Raw genomic sequence first — 21,494 nt, forward strand, 5'->3', positions numbered from 1 at the left:
TTTAATTTTGACATATTAATATAAAAGTTTGAAGTTAATGGGAAATCAGTTTGACACTGTTAACACTGAGTAAGCTGTAATGTTTCGTATGGAAAGTGTCATTCACCAGGTCAATGTTACTTACCAAATGGAACTGAAAGCAAGATGGTCAGAAAAAGATTATCCTTCTCAAGCCAGTTTTTGAAGCCTTGGCGTTAGGATCCCTGGTGGCACAGTGTTTAAAGTGCTCAGTTGCTAACTGATATGTTGGCAGTTCAAACCCAGTAGTCATTGCAATGTAAAGATGGTAGTTTGATTCTGTAAAGCTTTATAGCCTAGAAACTCTTTGGAACGGTCCTATTCTGGTCTACAGGGTTCTCAATCAGAATCAGCTCCACGCAGTGGGTTTCATTTTTTAGTTTTAAGCATTATTTACCACCTTAAAATGGGATTCTGGCATCTTGATTTTAATGTGTTCTGAAAAGAAAGTATGTGACTTATGAAATAAAGGACACTAAACCAAAATTTTGAAACTATGAAAACTTTAGGCCAAAGAGGTAAAATAAAAACAGCTGTTGGGAATGAAAAATGGCTGTAGGAATTTAGTTACAAGTACTTCACAAAAACATTTTCATCACATTTACATAATGCAGCATTACAATACAAAGCTTGCAGCTGTAGTGACCAAGCATGTTTTCTTATCTAACAAAAATAACTTAGATATATTCTCTTTGCGTGGAATTGTCATATATGTTTCCATTTTGGTACAAAACTTAGAAATAAACATTGGCACATTATGTAGTGACAAACCATTTTTTTTTCCTTCCCTTCCCATATACGAGTTCCAAGGGTTCTGCATTCCAATTTTTATTTGAAAAAAAAAACCCAACTTTTGATTCAATTAATTTACTTTCTCTGTTTTTACCTCTTTGAAAGTGCAGCTTGGAGTACAGAGAATTTGAAAACAACAACAAAAAAACCACAAAGATGATTTTGTTCACTGAATTTCTAGTATCTATAATACATACAGAAAGGTTGGCTGGGTAAAAGAGAAAGGAAAATCTCCAGTCTGACATTAATGCAGATCACAGAAAGTTGTGAAAAGAGCTGTATAAAAATATGCACTTGTGCTTTAGAAGCTTTTAGCATACACTTAATGCTTAAAATAGTATTTACTGCCTCTCTATATGCCTATTTTCTGATATATTTACACATGTTGTGATTTTTTTTTTGTACATTATTAAAGCAAAACAGCATGATCTCAAATATAGATAGGTTAAAAACATTTGAACCTTGAAACTTCCCCTCTCCCCTCCCCAAATATACACGTACAGATGGGACATGGCACAACATGCTCCATGGACTTAACCCAGAAAATTTAGATTGTCTGAATAAAAATTTTAAACAGCAAATGTATATAAATTTGTTTCTTTAAAAAAAGCTTGTCCAAGGGCATTCAAATTTAATGGCTTTTATATAATACTTAGTATAGTGCCTTGTGGCTGCCTCTGTAAGCCAGAATTAAGGGAAGCTCATGGATTCCCTCCAAAATAAGATGTCATTGCCATCCCCATGGTGCATGGCTTTGGTTAGGATGCCTCCCTTACAGGAAAGAGGATTGCACAGGCTGCTGCTAGCAGTCTTGAGAGCACTCCCCAAGCCAAGGCTGTGTTCTCACCCAATAACACGGGTGACCAGTAGAACCATCTAGCTCTGGAGGCTGGGATGCTAACTGCTTTGCTATTAGTTTGACCCCAGTTGTTTTGCTCAGTTTAGTTTTTTTCTTAGATATTTCTGTTCAAGATGGGCTTCTTATGTATGAATCCTTCAGACTGATGCTCTTGAGAATAAAAACTTAACAGTGATGGTGATTTTATGGAAAGAGACGAGCTGAACTTAACTGGCCATCGTCCAGTGTGATGGGCTCACATGCACCATGTCTCTGCGTTTTGGTGTCCTATGAATTATGATGAATCAGCTCCACGGTTTGACAAGGACACATGGATGGCAGCAAAGCAAAGTAATTTGCCAAGTATTTGTTCTGCTCCTAAGTGATTGTTGGAAAAAAAGCAACCACTTTTCTTTATGGAACATACATTTCTAAAAATGAGATTTGGGGACTTGAATGATTCAAGGTCAAATATTAAACATTAGCTTCTTAACCTACGTCTGTCACTGTCATTATAAAGGGACGCCTCTTGCTTGCACTACTGTGATTCACAGTGCCGTTTGTAGATCAAGAGGTCCTGTTCTCTGGTTTGGCTTTAGTTGTCGGATGGAAGCCTCAGACTTTTGCACTTTAGGTCATCCAATGTCTTCCAGTGTTTGTAGTTATCTGCTAAATGTTGCATCAGGGCTGGCAGATGTGCAAAGGCTGCAGGGACAGAAAAGAAGCCTACTGAGTTATTAGATCACAGGGGCATTTTTAAGGCGGGGCTGGTAAGCGCAAATTTAAGATTAGGATTAGAAGAGTTGGTGGTGGTGGTTATGTGCCGTGGAGTCGGTTCCAAGTCATAGCGACCCTGTACAGGGTTTCCGAGGCTGTAAATCTTTACAGGAGCAGAAAGCCTCATCTTTCTCCCGTGAAACAGCTGGTAGTTTCGAACTGCAGACCTTAAGGTTCACAGCCTGATTCATAACCATGATGCTACCAGAGGTCGTAGAAGAGTGGTACCATGGATGAATACACTTTAAGCTTGAAGTGAATGAGAAGATGCCATTGAATACTACAGATTGTCCCCATATTACAAATGCATTCCATTCTTACCTTGGTCTTTAAGTTGAGTGTGTATATAATTCATAACAGGCACTGTGTTCACCTCTAACATCAGTTAGTCAAATGTTTATCGTAGTATAAAGTATATAGTGCATACTTACATAAAGTATATAGTGTACATTTCTATGCATAAAAAAATTAAACAGTTCAAGATACACAAAACCAAATACAGTAATAATAATGTTTTTATGTGCATTGCAAAGTGTTATCTGTTATTATAAACCATTGTATGTACATCCAACTTTTAATAGCTGAGGTGGGGGGTGTTAGTTTGTAACTACTGTGGGGGTTGTACTTAAGTTGGATGGTCATTTGGAACTCGGGGACTACCTGCAGGTTCTGGAATACAGACTCTTTTAATTAAAAATGGAAAATCAAGTTTATTAGTGGCATTTTCAAAAGAACTTGTGACTTGAGTAGATCAGTACATTCTGCTTGCTTTCTAGAGGTTCCTCTCTAATGACAGAATATAACTGCTGTAAGCTCTAGAAGCATGTTCTTTGAAGAGGATAAGACTTGTTTATCCAATTATCAAACATCTAACGTGGCTTCTGTCTACAAAGCACTGTGTCAGGGAATGTTAAATGCACACATGCATCCTGCCTTGACCACAAACAGCTGAAAGCTAACTTTTCTTGTGTAACATTTATCTATAGTTACATCTTAGATCATTAAAGGTAATCATCATAAACTGTAATAAAATATTCCTTATGGGTGACAAAACAAGAACAATCTTACCATCCCAAGCATCAAACATGTCTGTTATGAAGTAATCAATGAAGGAAATTTGGGACTTTGGGATGCTACAGCTGTTCCGGTCAAACACTGGCATCACCACAGGCAGCCCTTGTCTCTTCTCTTCATCCGTCTGTAAGAAATAAAGCAGACACCGGGCTCTGGGACACATGAGAACATCTTGCTGCTCAGAACAATCCTGAGAAGATGGGTCATTATCTAATTTGGCATATGAAGAAATGGAGCCTTCATGGTCCCGAGACTTACATAAGTCTGATGAACTTCAGTAGCATTGAATTCAAGTCTTCTGACTTTGCAGTCTCTTACATTGTTAGGCTATTTCAGTCCTTCCTGAACCTTTGATCTCAGGGTTCATTACCCCTTTTCTGTAATTTTTCTTTTATTATTTGAGTCTTTATTATAATCAGTATTTCTGTATCACTGTCATCTCAGAGGCGTTTTCCTAATCTCCCAAAAGTCCTCTGCTGGGCATCTGGAAAACCTACCTTTCAACTGCTTATGTTTCCATCCTGGAGTCACATTACCTGCGTTCAGATGTCTGCCTGTATTTGTTGTCTTCAATCTAGATAAGCACCTACTCTAGATGCTTATTTTTCCCTGAAAATTTCCCTTGCTACAAAGAAAGAGGCCATTTTCCCCGCTCATTTTTCTGTTTTTGCTTTCTGTGTTTTCAAAGAAAATAAATTCCATTGTTCCTGTTATCTCATTTGGTAACCCAGAAGGGTGGGAGGGATTAGGCAGAGACAGACCTGACTAGGGTTAGGGTCTTTCAGGCTGTTTTAGCAGTGTTTGTGCTCATTTCAACAATAGACTAAGCGCTTGTTATTGTTGCTGTTAAGTGCTGTAGAGTCACTTTCGACTCACAGCAACCCTGGATAGGGTTTCCAAGGAGCAGCTGGTGGGTTTGAACCGTTGACCTTGTGGTTCACAATCCAGTGCTGATCCTACTGTGTGACATCAGGAGTCTGTAGACGAAGCACTTACTTCAGGGCAGAACGAGACTATCGCAAATTAGGGAATCAATGAGAATTGAAGAAGCAGACAAGGAAGAGGTAAGACATTTAGCTCAATGAAAAGAAAAAGTGGAAAAGCCCTATGAATAGGTAGCAGAGTTGGTTCCTCCTTTTCATCTCTTAATGGGAAACATTTAACAAGCTTTATAAATAAACTGGGAGGGGGAACTATACAAAGAATCCTGTGTAGTCCTGCTTCCATACATGAATTTGTCTTCACTATGTGAGAGCAAGGAACACGTTTTTTACTGTGTTTAGAAAAGAAGTTATTTTCTGATCAGAAAAGAATATTGCCTACCTCGCTTACTAACTCAATCTAATGTTAGAATTGTCGATAGGAAATTCCTTCATCTGAATCCTTCATCTTGCAGCACATGGTCATTTTCTTGTGCTGGCCTCAACATTTACAATAGTTAACAAGCTTCTACTGCTTTATGCTGCTTATGCCACCTTCTCTTTGCCATTGCTTGTCTGTTTGTTGTGCTGTGGTGGCTTGTGTGTTGCTGTGATGCTGGAAGCTATGCCACTGGTATTTTAATTACTAGTAGGGTCACCCATGGTGGACAGATTTCAGTACAGCATCCAGACTAGGAAGAAGGAGACGTGGACCACTTCTAAAAGGTTAGTCACTGAAAACCTTATGAATAGCAGCTGTCACCATACTTATTCAATTTGTATGCTGAGCAAGTAATCCAAGAAGCTAGATTATATGAAGCTGAAGGTAGCATCAGGAGTGGAGGAACACTCATCAACAACCTCCAGTATATAGATGATACAACCTTGTTTGCTGAAAGCAAATAGGATTTGAAATACATACTACTGAAATACATACAGCCATTCAGTATGGATTTTACCTCAATTTAAAGATTTTACCTCACCTCTGGACCAATAAGTAACATCAAGATAAATGGAGAAAAGATTGACATTGTCAAGGACTTCATTCTTCTTGGATCCACCCTCAACACTCATAGAAGCAGCAGTCAAGAAATCAAATGACATATTATTCTAGGCAAATCTGCACAAGACTTCTTTAATGTGTTCAAGAGCAAAGATGTTAGTTTGAGAACTAAGTGTTCTGAGTTACCTGAGCCAAGCGATGGTTCTTTCAATAACCTCATATACATGTGCAGGTTAGACAATGAATAAGGAAAAGTGTAGCAGAACTGATGCATTTGGGTTACGGTGTTGGAGAAGAATATTGAGATACCATGGACAGCTAGAAGAACAAACAAATCTGTGTTGGAAGAAGCCAGAGTGCTCCTTAGAAGTCAGGATGACAAGACTTCGTGTCTCATACTTTGGACCAGTCCCTCAAGAAGGATATTGTGCTTGGTAAAGTGGAGGTTCAACAAAAAGAGAAAGACCCCCAGTGAGATGGATTGGCACAGTGGCAGTAACAATGAGCTCAAGAGTAACGACAAATGTGAGGATGGTACAGGACTAAGTATTGTTTCATTTTGTTGTGCATTGTGTCTCTATGAGTTGGAACCAACTAGACTGTACTTAATAACAACAAGGAATTGACGGGATACAAATTGAAATATTTCAGTAAAGTGGTGTAGTGCTGGAGGCCCTCACTCAGCTATGTCAAGAAATTCGGGAAGACAGCTGTCTGGTCAGGGACTGGAAGAGATCCATACTTATGCCCATTCTAAAAAAAGTTGACACAACAGAATGTGGAAATCATTGAAAAAATTATTAATATCACATGTAAAGTTTTGCTGAAAATAACTCAAAAAGCTGCAGTACATCAACAGGGAGCTGTTAGAAATTCAAGCCAGATTCAGAAGGGGACATGAAACAAGGTATATCATCACTGCTGGTGTCAGATGGATCTTGGCTGAATGCAGAGAATACCAGAAAGATGTTTTCCTGTGTCTTGTGTTTTACTAACTATGCAAAGGCATTCAACTGTGTGGATCATAACAAATTATGGGTAATATTGTGAAGAATGGGAATTCCAAAACACTTAATTGTGCTCATGCAGAACCTATACACTGAACAATAGATACTCACATGAATGGATCACAAGGATACTGAATGGTTACAAATCAGTAAAGGTGTGTGTCAGGGTTGTATTCCTTCATCTACTTATTCAATATGTATAATGAGCAAATAATCCAAGAAGCTGGATTATATGAAGAAGAACATGGCATAGGGATTGGAGGACACAGCCTTGCTTTCAGATAGAGAAAAGGACTTGAAGTACTTACTGATGAAGATCAAAGACCACAGCCTCACTATAGGTTGTATCCATAGTGCAAAGAAAACGAAAATCTTCTCAACAAGACCAATACATAGTATCATGATAAATGAAAAAAAAAAAGACTGAAGTTGTCAAAGATTTCATTTTACTTGGACCCATAATCAATGCTCATGGAACTACTCACCAAGAAATCAAAAGACATATCGCAAATATTCTGCAAAAGAATTCAAGTGTTAAAGGTCAAGATGTCACTTTGAAAACTAAGAAGTGCCTGACCTAAACCATGGTCTTCTTCAATTGCCTCATATATATGTGAAAGCTGGACAGTGAATACAGAAGATGGTCGAAGAACGGACACATCTGAATTATGGTGTTGGCAAAGAATATTGAAGTACCATGGACCGCGAGAGGAATGAACAAATCTGTTTGAGAAGAAGTATGGCTGGACGGCTCCTTAGAAGGGATGATGGTGAGACTTTGTTTCTCATACTTCCGACATGTTAGTAGGAAGGACCAGTCCTTAGTGAAAGGTATTATGTTTGTTAAGGTGGAGGGTCAATGCAAAAGAGCAGGGCCTCCAATGAGATGGATTGACCCATTGTCAGTGATAATGGGATGAAATAAAACAACTATTATGAGAAGGTCAGCAGGCCGTGTTTTGATTTGTTTACATAGGGTCACTATGAGTTGGAACTGACTTGGTGACATCTAACAGTCAAACAAAACAAGATAACCAAAAAAAAACCGATGAAATCTGCTAAAATATTGTCCTGCAGCATGGAAGGAGAATCCAAAAGATTAAGTTTATAGGTAATGGAAGGTAAATAAAGCTCTTCTTCTGATGTACTGTTAAGTTCAGGCTGTTAAATAAACCAGTTACAAATCTATATATCTCGTAGATAAAGGCTGTACACATAGATTTATCCAAATTCATATAACATTTATGTAGGTTGAATATTTAGATGGTCCATGCTTTTATTTACATTACAACTGTCTCACAAATATGAATTTGTACTTGACAGAAGTGGTGGCTGAGATTGAGAGAAATGAAGAAATTGTCTAATGTGACTCAGCAGTTTGCTGACAGAACCAAGAATAGAACCTAGATATCTGATTCACTGGTATGCTTGATCAAAAAACCAGTGGCTCTAATCAGGAGCATGCATCAGAATCACTTTGTTAAAAACGGGTCTGGACTGATTCAGTAGGTTTAGCGTGAGGCCTCCATGCACTTTTTTATCAGTTCCCCAGTTGATTCAGACATGTACCCTCGCTTAACAACTGCAGCCTTCTCAATGTGGGTAGTTCTAAGTATAATACACGTTAGGGCATATATTCATATGCATAAGGCTATATAGTCACTAAGCTGAATATTAAGACCCAGATTTCCTAGTGATTCACTGAGCTAGAGAGCAGGTCAGAGGTGTTAGCCAAAAGCAAGATTTGTATCTTTTGCCTTTTAGGTACTCTGTCTTGTGAACCTTAATAACATTGTTTTTTGGGAAACGGACATCTAAAGAGGGAACTTACATCAAAAACTTACAAGTAGTTCTTTCCTATTCCCCATTCACATGCTTTGAGAATAGGTAGAAATAGGGTTTCAACTCCTTCCTGTGAATCCCGGGAAATCCATTAATGGCCTCTTTTCAGCTTTTGGCTCAGCATCCTCATTCAGGTCAGTTGATCAAGTAGCCTTAAGATAACGTTTGTAGTTCCAGGGGTAGTTTCTCTCCCTTCTTTCTTCTCTGGACTACCTGCCCTACTTTTTTTCTTCAATTCAAATGCTCTCATCTCAGACTTGAAATGTGCAGTTAATTGACTGGGTCTTCTTCAGGCCATTCCCTCTCCCAACCAGTCTAGACACCATGAGCTATTTCTCCTGTGCAGTGGCAGCACCTTCTAGCCACAGACACTCCCCAACTTCAGTCCTTACAGCTTTGTATATGCCAGCACCTATCTGTTAGGTTTTCTATGTGTCACACACGTACGCATTAGTCCTTACAGTCTATTCTCTGGAAGTAGGAACTTTATTCAAATGGTATCTTGCTATCTATTATTTTCTACGTTTTCTTCTATTACTCCTGTTTATACTGCCACAGTCAAACTGAACTATATCTTACTACCTCCTTTATATAAAAACTACTTTCTCATCTTACTGATTTTGCTTTCAGAAAGTACTTTCCTATTTGCACATTTCTAAATCCTTCAGAAATTCAGGTCTAACATCACTTCCACAAAGCCCACCTTTTAAAGAGAGGAAAAATGTTCTCAACTCCTAGAGCACTTACGCTGGACCTCTTCTAGAACTGCTTCTTGACACTTTTCTCTAATGTGTAGTAGACTGATTCGTGTCTACATCTTTTCTCTACTGGATATGAACTCCCCAAAAGGCGGGGTGCATCTTACTCATGGCTGTGTTCGCCATAATGCACCCTGGAAACAATATGACCTAGTGAATGGATGGATGAGTTTCCAGTTCTGTGGGAATTCAGGATCCAACAATTTGAGGATAAAAATACACTTCTAAAGGCTCAGTATACTCTCCCCGATCCAAGAAAGACTGGTTCATGATGACATTATCGCCCACATCTGTTACCCCTCCAGGGAACCAGTAGTGTACTCCAGTGAAGAAAAGTTTACTAACTGATAAAAAGTTAAACAGCTGTAGAGAAACTACCCCCCACCCCGCCCCCCACTAGAGAGACAGCTCACCTGTGCAAAATACTCCTCCGAGATCCTCCCAGCCCATTCAATGCACAGGTCCAAGGGGCGGCATGGATTGGCCACATCAGCACACTTAATCATCATTCGTTTGATCAGCATTTGGTTTTCTGGAAAGTTCTTCCCAATAGGATTGCATTCACAGTCACTGCCCTCAGTCTGAAAAACATCGTCAGACCTGGGTTGGCTCAAAATGCTGCTGACGCCTACAAGGACTGCTGACCAAACAGATGGTGATCACCCAGGCCCATTAGGTGGAGCTCGGACTCAGACCCCAAGGAGGGCTTTTCCTTTCCTTGATTCTGTATCCAATACACTGATACATATGCTTATTGTACAAGAGCAGCAGCAATGACAACAACAACAACAACTTCAAGTAAAGATAGATATATATGCAATTTCAAAAGTGAATGTCCCTATCACCACCGACTTACCTAGTTCTCATTTTCTACCCTCTTCCCCAGAGGTAACTATTATAACCAGCTTTCCAGCAGTTTGGCATGTAGTTTTTCAGAAGGCGGGTTTGTCTCCCAGTCTTACCAGAAAATGTGTAAAAGTTGGAGTTTCTATTTCTTTGATACATTAAAGATGGAAAACAGCACATACATGTGAACTTTCTCTTTTCATTAATTTCTACTTATTTTGTCTGTCTGATCCTTCCTATGACCTACATCCTACACCTAACCCACTGGCCCATGTGTCCATTCAGGCATTTTCCTGACTGTTCATCAGACTAGATGATGGGAGAGTATGAGTCGTGTAAGTTGGGAACATTGAGAGCAGAAGTGGGCCAGAGTAGGAGCCGGTGTGCTTGGCTATGTTTAAAAGGACTGCGCTAATACTGGTTTAGAGCCAGTGATAGATGTCAAACAGTCCTGAGGCATGTGGCCAGATCTGTGAGTAGGCTTAGATAACTGTAATAGTAGGCCAGTTATACAGACCCTGGAAGACCGTTATTCTTCATTTTCAAAGACACTGTCACACTGATGTTATAAAATGTTAATCAGCTCTCCAGAGCTCTGCCAAGCTGGAAGACATTTAAGAATTTGTTGATTTTGTTTTGAGACTGGACCTGTTTATTAGATTGTCAATGGGCAGAATATGTTCTAAAGGTTGCAGTTTTGATTACTTACTATTGGGACAATACTGCTTACTGTCTATACTATGGTAAATAATAAATTCCAACACAAACCTGAGGGCTTACTTAGTCATCCCAAGATGACCTTCCCAATTCAAAATTCAATGATGCTGTAAAATTCTTTAACTCCTCAGGCCTTGTTCCCATAAGCCCCCTATGGAATGAGAGGGTCCTACCATAAGGTCTGGTTATGAATCGGGCTGCAAACCGCAAAGTCAGCAGTTCGAAACTACCAGGTGCTCCACAGGAAAAAGATGAGGCGTTCTGCTCCTGTAAAGATTCACAGCCTCGGAAACCCTGTGCAGGGTCGCTATGAGTCAGAACCGACTCCACGGCACATAACAACAACCATAAGATCACTGGTTCAAACCCACCAGGCGCTCCTCAGAAACTCTATACAGGGTCGCTGTGAGTCGGAACTGACTCGGCGGCATTTAACAACAAGCATTGTTCTGTGGAATCTCTGGAAGATGGGGTTGTTGTTGTTGTTAGGTGGCATCGAGTAGGTACTGACTCATAGTGACCCTCTGTACAACAGAGCAAAACACTGCTTGGTCCAGGGCCAACCTCACTATTGTTGCCACACTTGAGTCCATTGATGCTGCCATATTGCCAATCCATCTTGCTGGGGGTCTTCCTCTTGCTCGCTGACCCTCCACCTTACCAAACATGATATCCTTCTCCAGCAACTGATCTCTCCTGACAAAAAAGTATGAGAGACGAATTCTGGCCATCCTGACCTCCAAGGAGCACTCGGCTCCAGTTCTTCCAACACAGATCGGTTGGTTCTTTTGGCAGCCAATGGCACTTTCAATACTCTCCTCCCACACCATAACTCAAAAGCATCAATTCTTCTATGGTTTTCCTTACTCACTGTCCGGCTTTCACATGCATATGAGGTTATTGAAAATACCATGGCTTGGGTCAGGTGCACCTTAGTCCTCAAGCTGACATCTTTGCTCTTCAATACTTAAAAAAGGTTTTGTGCTGCAGATTTGGCTAATGCAATACATTGTTTGATTTCTTGACTGCTGCTTCCATGAGTGTTGATAGTTGATCCAAGAAGAATGAAGTCCTTGACAACTTCAATCTTTTCTCCATTGATAAGAATATTGTTTATTGGTCCAGTGGTGAGGATTTTTGTTTTCTTTACATTGAGATGCAATCCATACTGAAGGCTGTGCTCTTTGATCTTCATCAGTAAATATTTTCAGTTCTCTTCACTTTCATCAAGCAAGGTTGTATCATCTGCATATCACAGGTTGTTAATGAGTCTTCCTCCAATCCTGATGCCACATTTTTCTTCATAGAACCCAGCTTTTCGGCTTATTTGCTCAGCATACAGGTTGAGTAAGTATGGTGACAGAATACAACCTTGTCACACACCTTTCTTAATTTTAAACCATTCAGTGTTCCCATGTTCTGTTTGAACAACTGCCTCTTGGTCCATGTACAGATGAGCACAATTAAGTGTTCCGGAATGCTCATACTTCACAATGTTGTCCATAGCTTGTCACAATCCACACAATCGAAAGCCTTTGCATAGTCAGTAAAGCACAGGTAAAGATCTTTCTGGTATTCTCTGCTTGTAGCCAAAATCTATCAGATATCAGCAGTGATAGCCCTCATTCCATGTTCTCTTCTAAATCCAGCTTGAATTTCTGGAAGTTCTCTGTCAATGTATGCTTACAGCCGTTTCTGTATTACATTTAGTAAAACTTTACTCCCATGGGATATCAAAAAGAGTGTCCGATGATTTCCTCATTCCGTTGGGTCACCTCTCTTTGGAATGGGGACAAATACGGATCTCTTCCAGTCAGCTAGACAGTTGTCTTTTAAATTTCTTGGCATAGATGAGTGAGTGCCTCCAGTGCCACCTCACTTTCTTGAAAGATTTCCATTTTTATGCCATCAATTCCCAGTTAGATAGAGATAAAGTGCATGCTGCCTCTCCACCGAGGCTGTTCATATGATGGGTTCTCCACAGAGAGTCTCCTTACTGATCTGTCAAGTTACTTTTAAAATCAAATATCCTTCCATTCACTTATCTGCCAAATGAGAATGACCTTCACAGAGCTTTGTACAGATTCATGATTTCACACAGCAGTTGCTATCACTTAAAAAAAACAGAGATGTGAACTTTCTGTCCCATATTCCTAAAACCCAAAGTTTAGGGACTTTAAAGCAGGTTCAAGGTATGCATTTTTAACCCTTCTCATGACTGAATGATTTTCTGTTTAACATTTTTTGTTGATTTTGTGTTTTCAAGAATGGAAGACATGCTGGAATCAAGGTGAAAATGTTTATTTGAAGTAATACGCATTTTGACACAATTATGTGGGGCATGCATGTCTCAAGTGGATTCTAGTGGGATAAGGACCATTTCTTTATCTTCAAAGAGTTATACAGATTCTCGTAGTATACACTGCAACTGGGATAACAGGTTCCCAAGAAACCTAAGAAGCTGAAAATACTGTAGGGTGGTATTTGGGCTCACAGTCATGAAAGAATTTTAAAAGGAAAGCTTGAACTTTCAAAGCTTTAGTCCTGTGTGGCTATCACTTGAAATTACACTGACTTAGAAATGGAAAATACCAGTAGTCACAAAGATGTATCAGAACTAGACAGCATTTCGTTCTCTTATACATAAGGTCTCTGTGAGTCAGACCCAACTTCATGACAAGTAACAAAAACAACAGAATTCCTTGAAAAATGGTAATTCACGTAGAAATCTGTGGAGTAAAACACAGATGTGGTGATTTGGTGTTTTTACATTAACAAATCTGACCCAAGATAGAGATTATTCTTCCCCTTACAAATATGCTATTGTTGTTATGAAGTGCCATCGAGTCGGTTCCGACTTAATGGCGACCCTGTATAGGGTTTCCAAGGAGCAGCTGGTGGGTTTGAACTGCCGACCTTGTTGTTCACAGTCCAGTGTGGATCCTACAGCACACCACTCCAGGAGTCCCTTACAAATGTGAATCACTATAAATATTTAATCCAGCAATTATAGAAAACAATATATGCTTTTGTTTCAAGTTATTCTTTTAATGTGACTCAGCAGGTATGTTCTTTAAAACAATTTCCAACTTTGAGGTCTTTCAAAGAACCTCATTTTAGATGGGCTTTGGATCCCCACTTAGAACCACCATTTCTGTCCCCCGCTCTGTGTGTACCCATTTCCATCATTCTTTCGGCACGAGTGGCTTTATTTCAGGACTTTTCTTCCCAGGAGCTCAGAGCTGCTGTCAGTCTCAGCCAGCCAGACTCTCTGGAACTATCCTCTGATGGAGATCATATTGCTTTAGGGAGTGCTTACCTCAGAGGCCATTGGCTTGTTGATACTATTCACAAATTTGTTCACATGTTCAAAGTGTTTTGTCATCTCTGTTGCCAAAACCATGTCAATGATAGCCTGCCGCAGTGTTCGGTAATGGTTCCTAAAAAGAACCAGGAGACAAAGGGTCCTGTTCACATCAGGCACAGCATTAGAACCGTTCAGCTCCCATCTCTCTCACCACACTTCCTAACTAAGGAACTAGGGCCATAGAACTAAGAACTGAGTGTAAGTTACAAGGGAGCGCTTGCCTGCTTGTCTGTAGATGCTATTCTATTTGCCCCAATGATAGCTGCCCCTTCCTCTCAGATTTATGAGTATTAAAAAAAAAAAAAAAAAAGTACCTGTCACATGATATTGTTGTTGTGTGCTGTGGAGTCAGTTCTGACTCATAGCAAGTCTGTATAGGGTTTTTGAGACTGTAAATCTTTATGGGAGCAGAAAACCTCATCTTTTGCCCACTGGTGCCCCTTCCTGTCTGTCACATGGTGGTGGTTGTGTACCATTGAGCCGGCTCAGACTCAGTGAACCTGTATAGGGTTTCCAAGGAGCGACTGGTGGGTTTGAACCACTGATCTTGCTGTTAGCAGAATAGTGTTTGTCTTACAGTATCACACCAGGAATCCTGTCACATAGCTGTTATCGTTAAGTGCTGTCGAGTCAGGTCTGACTCGTAGCGACATTGTATAGGGTTTCTGAGGCTATACATTTTTGCAAGAGCAGAAAGCCTCATCCTTCCCCCACAAAGTGGCTGATGGGCTCAAACCTCCAACCTTGTGATTCACAGCCCAGTGCTTATCCTATAGAGCCTCAGCACTCCCAATTGTCACATGGTAGGTACTTATTTTACAAGGCAATCTCCTTCTCCCTTCCCTTAGCAACATCTAGACAGGAAGAAATAAGTTCCTTCCCTGCAGTGCTGGGACAACAATCCACTGAGCTGCCATATTGCATTTAGTACAGCACTGTGATTCCTCTGCAGAGAACTGTCATGATTTCTTGACAATGGCATGGGAAGAATGCTTTCCTGGTACTAAGTAGCTCTTTCCACTGGAACGAGATAGAAACTGTAATGGATGTAATGACACTGCCGCAAACTAGTGACCAATTCTTACTGTCCCACCTCAAAAGCTAGAATGGGAAGCTGAATAAAATTGGCTACTGGAAAAAAATATTCCTACACAGGTTTTAGAACCAACCTTCGCATGATACTGATGACGCTGCAATGAGTAACTGACCTTCCTATTTTCCTAGATTTCTGGATGTCAAAACGATAGGTTCATATTGTGAAGTGGTCCTAAGGCCCATGGAAGCTCTGTCTTCCCTGTACCCTGCTCTCTCCCAGGAGTCTACTCATCTGCTTAGCTACATCTATACAGAAAATGTCACCACCCGACTTCAGGGTGGCTATTTGGCAAGAAGATTTTCTTGTATCTCTTGGCGTTGGACCACTTCTCAGGAGAGACTGCGGCAGCTGGGGGTGATACCTGCCCAGCCCCGTCAAGAGTTCTGCTGGGATCTATAGGGCATGGTTTCCTTTATCTGGGCACAGATTCAGCTGATGCAAGATAAGGGAGGATGTGGCTATCTTAAGTTACACAGAAGTTAGAATGTCCTTCTAGGAGGATAAAAATATCTGCTATACTTATTATTAATACAATTGATATTTATATAGTACTTTGCAGTATATAAAACATTTTCATGAACTCATCAAAGACCCAATGAGATTTGAAAAGAGGCATGTAATCTGAAAAGTAAAATTGAATTTTTAAGGGCAAGATTATTTTATTGCGACGTACACGGGGTTGCCATGAGTTGGAATCAACTGGAGGACAACTGGAATTTTATCACCGGATGCCATTCAATTTCTCTCTTCTTCTCCTTTCCCCAAAGAAGCGGCTAAATAAGGACTTGGAGAAGTTGCCTACTTAAAGCTTCACTAACCTGAACACAGGACCCCAAGCACAACAAACCTGTCAATATTCTTGAAAATGTTGCACTTGCTGTCTTTGACTGTGAGCTGGAAGGCCAGGGCTGTGTGGTGACTTTCCAGGACAGCAGTGTCGTTGTAGAGCACAGCAAGTTCGCTGCCAGCATTGCACAGGAAAGAGTTGGTCCTTCCCGGGTGATCCACATCATGGACTGTGGCAGCAATCAGTGCGGCCACCTCATCCAGCTGATCCAGGCTTCCCTGGGGTAAGAGGAAGGCAAAATTAAGCATCACTGGGAGAGGCCTAAGACCGATATCCACTTCAGCCTCCTAGATGGGGAGGGTCCAGGAGAGCTGGGATTTATCAGAATATTGTCTTAACCCACTGAGCCTTCTCTGGTTCCTAAAAGCTGAGAAGCTGCCTTGGCCACATTACATAACCACCTTGCTAAATTCTTACCCCAGAGTCTATTTGCAGGAAGAACTCTGTTTGGCAGGAGTTTTGAATGCCCTGTGTGTGGCATGGTCAAGACTCTCTTCTGTGTGCAAATACAGCAGACAGTGGCCTACGGTGACAAATACGATTGATTTTATTTGTTTCCTTCTGAAAATATCTGAGAGTGCAAGCAATGAATGGCACAGAAACTACAAAACTACTCACACAAAGGTAAAAGGAGTAGAACTAAGTGATATAAAATGATCAAGAAAGAATAATGGCATCAGGGAAATGTAGACTAAGGGTGCTTTTGCAGTTGAGACCAGAACTTAAGTTTTGGGCTAACTGCCAACAAGGGCAAAAAGGAAAGCCACATTTCTAAAGCTCTCATGTAATAAAGTAACACAAACCAGTGCATCAGAGAAGAGTTTTCCTCATTTACAAATTTAGAAGGAAACTATCAAATGAGCTATTATTAGGTAAGAGTTGTTGTCAAGTGCCATCAAGTCAGTTCTGTCTCATAAGGACCCTGTGTACAATGGAAGAGAACACTGTCCCACCCTGCTGTGTTTCAGCTCATTGTGGTAGCCACTGTGTCAACCTATCTCATTGAGGGTCTTCCTCCTTTTCACTGACCCTCTAATTTATCAAACGTGAAGTCCTCCTCCAAGGACTGACTGGTTACTCCTGATGACATGTGCTAAGTATAGGAGATGAAGTCTACCCATCTTTATTTCTAGGGAGCATTCTAACGGTACTTCTTCCAAAACAGATCTGGTCATCCTCTGGCAGGCCATGGTATATTTAGCATTCTTCACCAATACCATAATTAAAATGCATCCATTCTTCTGTAGTCTTCCTTATTCATTGTACTCACATGCACGTGTCCTCACATGTATGTGAGGCTATTGAAAATACTATGGCTTGCATCCCATGAAACTTAGTCCTCACACTGATTCCTTTGCTTTGGAATACTTCCAAGAGATCTTTTGCAGCAGATTTGCCCAATGCAATACGTCATTTGGGCAAATTTTCTTAACTGCTGCTTCCACCATCTTTGATTGGGATCCAAGTAAAATAAAATCCTTGACAACTTCAATCTTTTCTCTTTTTATCATGATGCTGCTTATTGGTCCAGTTGTGAGCATTTTTGTTTTCTTTATGTTGAGGTGTAACACTCTTTGAACTTCGTCAATAAACACTTCAAATCCTCTTTGATTTCAGCCAGCAAGGTTTTATCCTCTGCACATTGCAGGTTGTTAACGAATCTTCATCCAGTGTTGATGCCACGTTCTTCTTACCAGATTCTTGCATCATTACTCAGCACACAGACAGACTAAGTATGGTGAGAGGATACAACCCGACACACATTTCCCTGATTTAAAACCATACATTATCACCTGGTTCTGACTGAGTGATTGCCTCTTGGTCTGTGTACAGACTCTGCTTGAATACAATGAACTGTTCTGGAATTCCCATTCTTTGCAATGTTATCCATAGCTTGTGTTATGATTCACACAGTTCAATGTCTTTCCATAGTCAATGAAGCACAGGTTTCATTTAATTATGGCATTGATGAAGACTACCTTTCTGATATTCTCTGCTCTAGTAGATCCATCTGATATTAGCATTGCTCCTTTGTTTCACATCCTCTTCTGAATCAGTTTGAATTTCATCCATAAAATTAACTTTCTTTTGTGTGACATTAATGATATTGTTGCTAATTCTTACATTCTTTCCGATCATCTTTCTTTGGAATGTGCACATTTATGGATCTCTTACAGTCTGGTGTCTTCCCAAAGTTCTTGGTATAGAGTTAGCACTTTGCTAATGCATCCATTTGTTGAAACATTTCAATTAATATTCCATCAGTTCCTGGAGACTTGTGTTAGCTCAATGCCTTCTCTGCAGCTTGGACTCCTTCCTTCAGTACCATTGGATCTTGATCATATGCTACCTACTGAAATGGCTGAATGACCACCAGTTCTTTTTGTGACTCCGTGTATTCCTTCCATCATCTTTTGATAATTTTTATGTTGTTCAATATTTTACCATAGAATCCTTTAATATTGAGCATGAAGCTTGAATGTTTTCTTCAGTTCTTTTAACTTGAGAAATGCTGAACATATTCTTCCCTTTTGGTTTTCTAACTCCAGGTCTTTGCACATTTCATTGAAATACTTAACTTTGTTTTCTTGATCTGTCCTTTGAAATTTTCTGTTCATTTCTTTGACTTCATCACTTCTCCTGTTAACATTAGCTTCTCTATGCTCAAGAGCAAGTTTCAAAGTCTCTAGTGATATCCGTTTTAATCTTTTCTTTCTTTTGTGCCTTTTTAATGACCTTTTGCTGTCTTCATGCATGATATCTTTGATGTCATCCCACAACGTACCTGGTCTTCAGTCATTAGTATACAACATGTCAAATTTATTTTTGAGATGCTCTCTAAATTCAGGTGGGATCTACTCAAGTTTGTATTTTGACTCTCATGGACTTGCTTTAATATTCTTCAACTTCAGCCTGAACTTGCATATGAGCAATTGATGGTCTGGCCCCACAGTCCAATCTGTGCCTGGCTGGGTTTTTTTGGCTGATGACCTTGAGCTTTCCATCGTCTCTTTTCACAGATGTAGTTGATTTGGTTCCTGTATATTCCATCTGGTGAGGTCCACTTGTAAAGGTTGTTGAAAAAGTACATTTTCAATGAAGTCACTTCTTGCAAAATTCTGTTATGCAATCTCCAGCATCATTTCCATTACCAGCGTTGTTTTCCATCTGCTGATCCTTGTTCTTTGTTCCCATTTCAGTCACCAGTAATTATCAATGCATTTTGGTTGCATACTTGATCAATTTCTGACTGCAGAAGTTGATAAAAATCTTCAATTTCTTCGCTTTTGGCATTAGTGGTTGGTGTGTAAATCTGAATAACTGTCATATTAATTTGTCCTCCTTGTGTGCTTATGGGTATTATCTTATCACTGACAGCGTTGTACTTCATGACAAATCTTAAAATGTGTTTTTACAATGAATGTGATGATATGCCTCTTCAATTTGTCATTCCTGGCATAATAAAATATATGATTGTTTCAAAATGGCTTAACCATCTATACCACTCAGAGACTCCTACATGTGACTATTTTTGTTGTTAGGTGCTGTTGAATCAGTTCTGACTCATAATAACCGTATGCAGAGCAGAGGGAATACTGCCTGGTTCTGAGCTATCTTCATAATTCTTGTTTTCTCTGAGCCCATCATTGCTGCCACACATGACAGGGTCTACTATACTGGTCAGCACAGTGGCACCTCGGAGGAGAGGCCTCCTTCTGATCTACTTCTGAAGGGTTATAGTCACTGCAAGTCCTGTGCATACTTCTACTGTCACACACGTCGGGGTGGCCATGAAGCTGAGTTATCACAACAGCAACCGATTTGGTTTTGGTTTTGGCTTAGTCACGTGTAGTTACTGACAACTTGGAATGTGGCTAATGCAATAGAGGAACTAAGTTGGTTTGCTAACTTTAGTTAAATTCAAATAGACACATGTGGCTAGTGGCTACTCTGTTGGGCATCACAGGGCCATCGGGTGATCAGGGATGGTCTCTCTAAGGAAGTGATATTTATTCTCATGCCTGAGAGACAAACCGTGTTTGCCATTGGGTGTTAAGTGCCATTGAGTGAGTTCCGACTCATAACAACATTGTATAGAGTTTCTGAGGAGCAGCTGGGGAGTTTGAAGCACCAGCCCTCCAGTTCAAACCCACCTTGCAGTCTAGTGCTTATCCCACAGCGCTACACCAAGACTCCAAAGCAGTACTTAGTCTGCAAAAAATGGCAAAGGAGAGAATCTCAGACAGAAAGAACAACCTATACAAACCACATGAAGTGGAAAACAAAAGTGCCTTACTCTAGAAATGTACTAGAGTCACTGTGGCTGACAAAAAGGTGTGTGAAGTACAATGAGGTATGTCCCCAAGATTCAAATAGAGGGGTGGGCATAGCTTTTGGTATTCCCAAGAGATGCTTTCATCAGTTTACGGGAGGCAAATCAGCAAACTGTTTCTCCAGCACTATTCAGGAATGACCAGTGAGTCGGAAGCTCAGCCCCATCCTGGTTGTGGGCAAAGAAGTGAGGACACATTGATCGGTCATTAGCAGTCTGTTGGTGTTAGTTTAGGATTGTAAAGGGTTTTCTGGAGCGCTGTCTCTACTAGAAAGCAGCCATTTTCATTTCTAATCCTGATCTCATGGAGCTGGTTGGTGAGCAGTTTTGGCTTGGTCCCCAGCACCAGGACCAGGACCAGGACCAGGTTTCCAGAGCAGGGACAGGGGGAGATTCTCTACTGCTCAAGGAGTCCTGGTGAGTCACTGCAGGATAAAGCACAGGACTGCATGGTTGGTTTGAATCACAAGGCCGGTGGACCAAATCCACCAGCTGCTCCTCGGAAACCCTATACAGGGTTGCTATGAGTCGGAACCGATTTGATGATACTTAATAATAACAACATACTGCTCAAGGCAAACAAGCACACTTGGCCCCATTTCACTGCTGGGTCAGGAGAGACCACAGGCACCTGCAGGTGAAGTCAGCTATCCAAGTCCTACTCCCAGACTGCCCCATGTAGGTTGCATCTTCATTGATTCTGCCTTTGCAGTGAGAATCCATGTGGGCCTCCCGAAGACTGAAGCCAATTACTGTGAAACTTTTCAATAAAATAGATTTACGTAATTAGGGTAGAGAATGCGAGTAGCATTGGACAAGACCTGCGTTTCACTAGAGCTTACACTGATTCACACCAAACACTCAGTGAAAGTGGCACTTTTACAAAGTTATCAATATTGGGTCATGATCTGCAGTTTGGATAAGCACAGTCTAATGATGCACTGTCTGATAAGTGGATGGGAGTTGGGGAAAGAAGACTGGGTAGCTCCCTAGCAGATGCGAGAAGCAAGGTCCTTCCCACAGGAGTGAGGGACCATCGATGGAAGAAAACTCCTTGCCAAGCCCACAACTGGAGAAATCCCAAAGCCTTTAAGGTACAGATATCTCAACATTAATTTCTTTCCTTCTTTACCAGAAAAAATAGATCTGGATCACACTGAAGCAGACTAGCCAGTATGGGCCCTGTTTTTTGACCAGCCTTTCAAACAGTTCCTTGTCCAGGATGATAAATGAATGTTGGCTATCCAAGTTTCAGATGT

General features: G+C 40.6%; 1 protein-coding gene across 5 annotated transcripts in view; it reads right to left on the reverse strand.

Annotated features, from left to right (window-relative positions):
* Positions 1 to 505: 505 nt before the first annotated feature.
* Positions 506 to 21,494, reverse strand: part of PDE8B (phosphodiesterase 8B) — a 350,779-nt gene continuing 329,790 nt past the window's right edge. For 3 of the 5 annotated variants that reach the window (XM_006873287.1, XM_006873285.1, XM_006873283.1), the window contains 5 exons: positions 15,903 to 16,120; positions 13,912 to 14,032; positions 9,443 to 9,610; positions 3,494 to 3,623; positions 1,410 to 2,353 (listed from right to left, as the gene is read on the reverse strand). In XM_006873287.1, coding sequence (XP_006873349.1) covers positions 2,244 to 2,353; positions 3,494 to 3,623; positions 9,443 to 9,610; positions 13,912 to 14,032; positions 15,903 to 16,120 — 747 coding nt within the window. In that variant the 3' untranslated portion in view covers positions 1,410 to 2,243. Of the gene's footprint in view, positions 2,354 to 3,493; positions 3,624 to 9,442; positions 9,611 to 13,911; positions 14,033 to 15,902; positions 16,121 to 21,494 lie in introns of all 5 variants that reach the window. The other 2 variants (XM_006873284.1, XM_006873286.1) reach the window with 1 other exon arrangement.

The sequence above is a fragment of the Chrysochloris asiatica genome, unplaced genomic scaffold (genome assembly GCF_000296735.1).
Source record: "Chrysochloris asiatica unplaced genomic scaffold, ChrAsi1.0 scaffold00234, whole genome shotgun sequence".
Taxonomy (NCBI): domain Eukaryota; kingdom Metazoa; phylum Chordata; class Mammalia; order Afrosoricida; family Chrysochloridae; genus Chrysochloris; species Chrysochloris asiatica.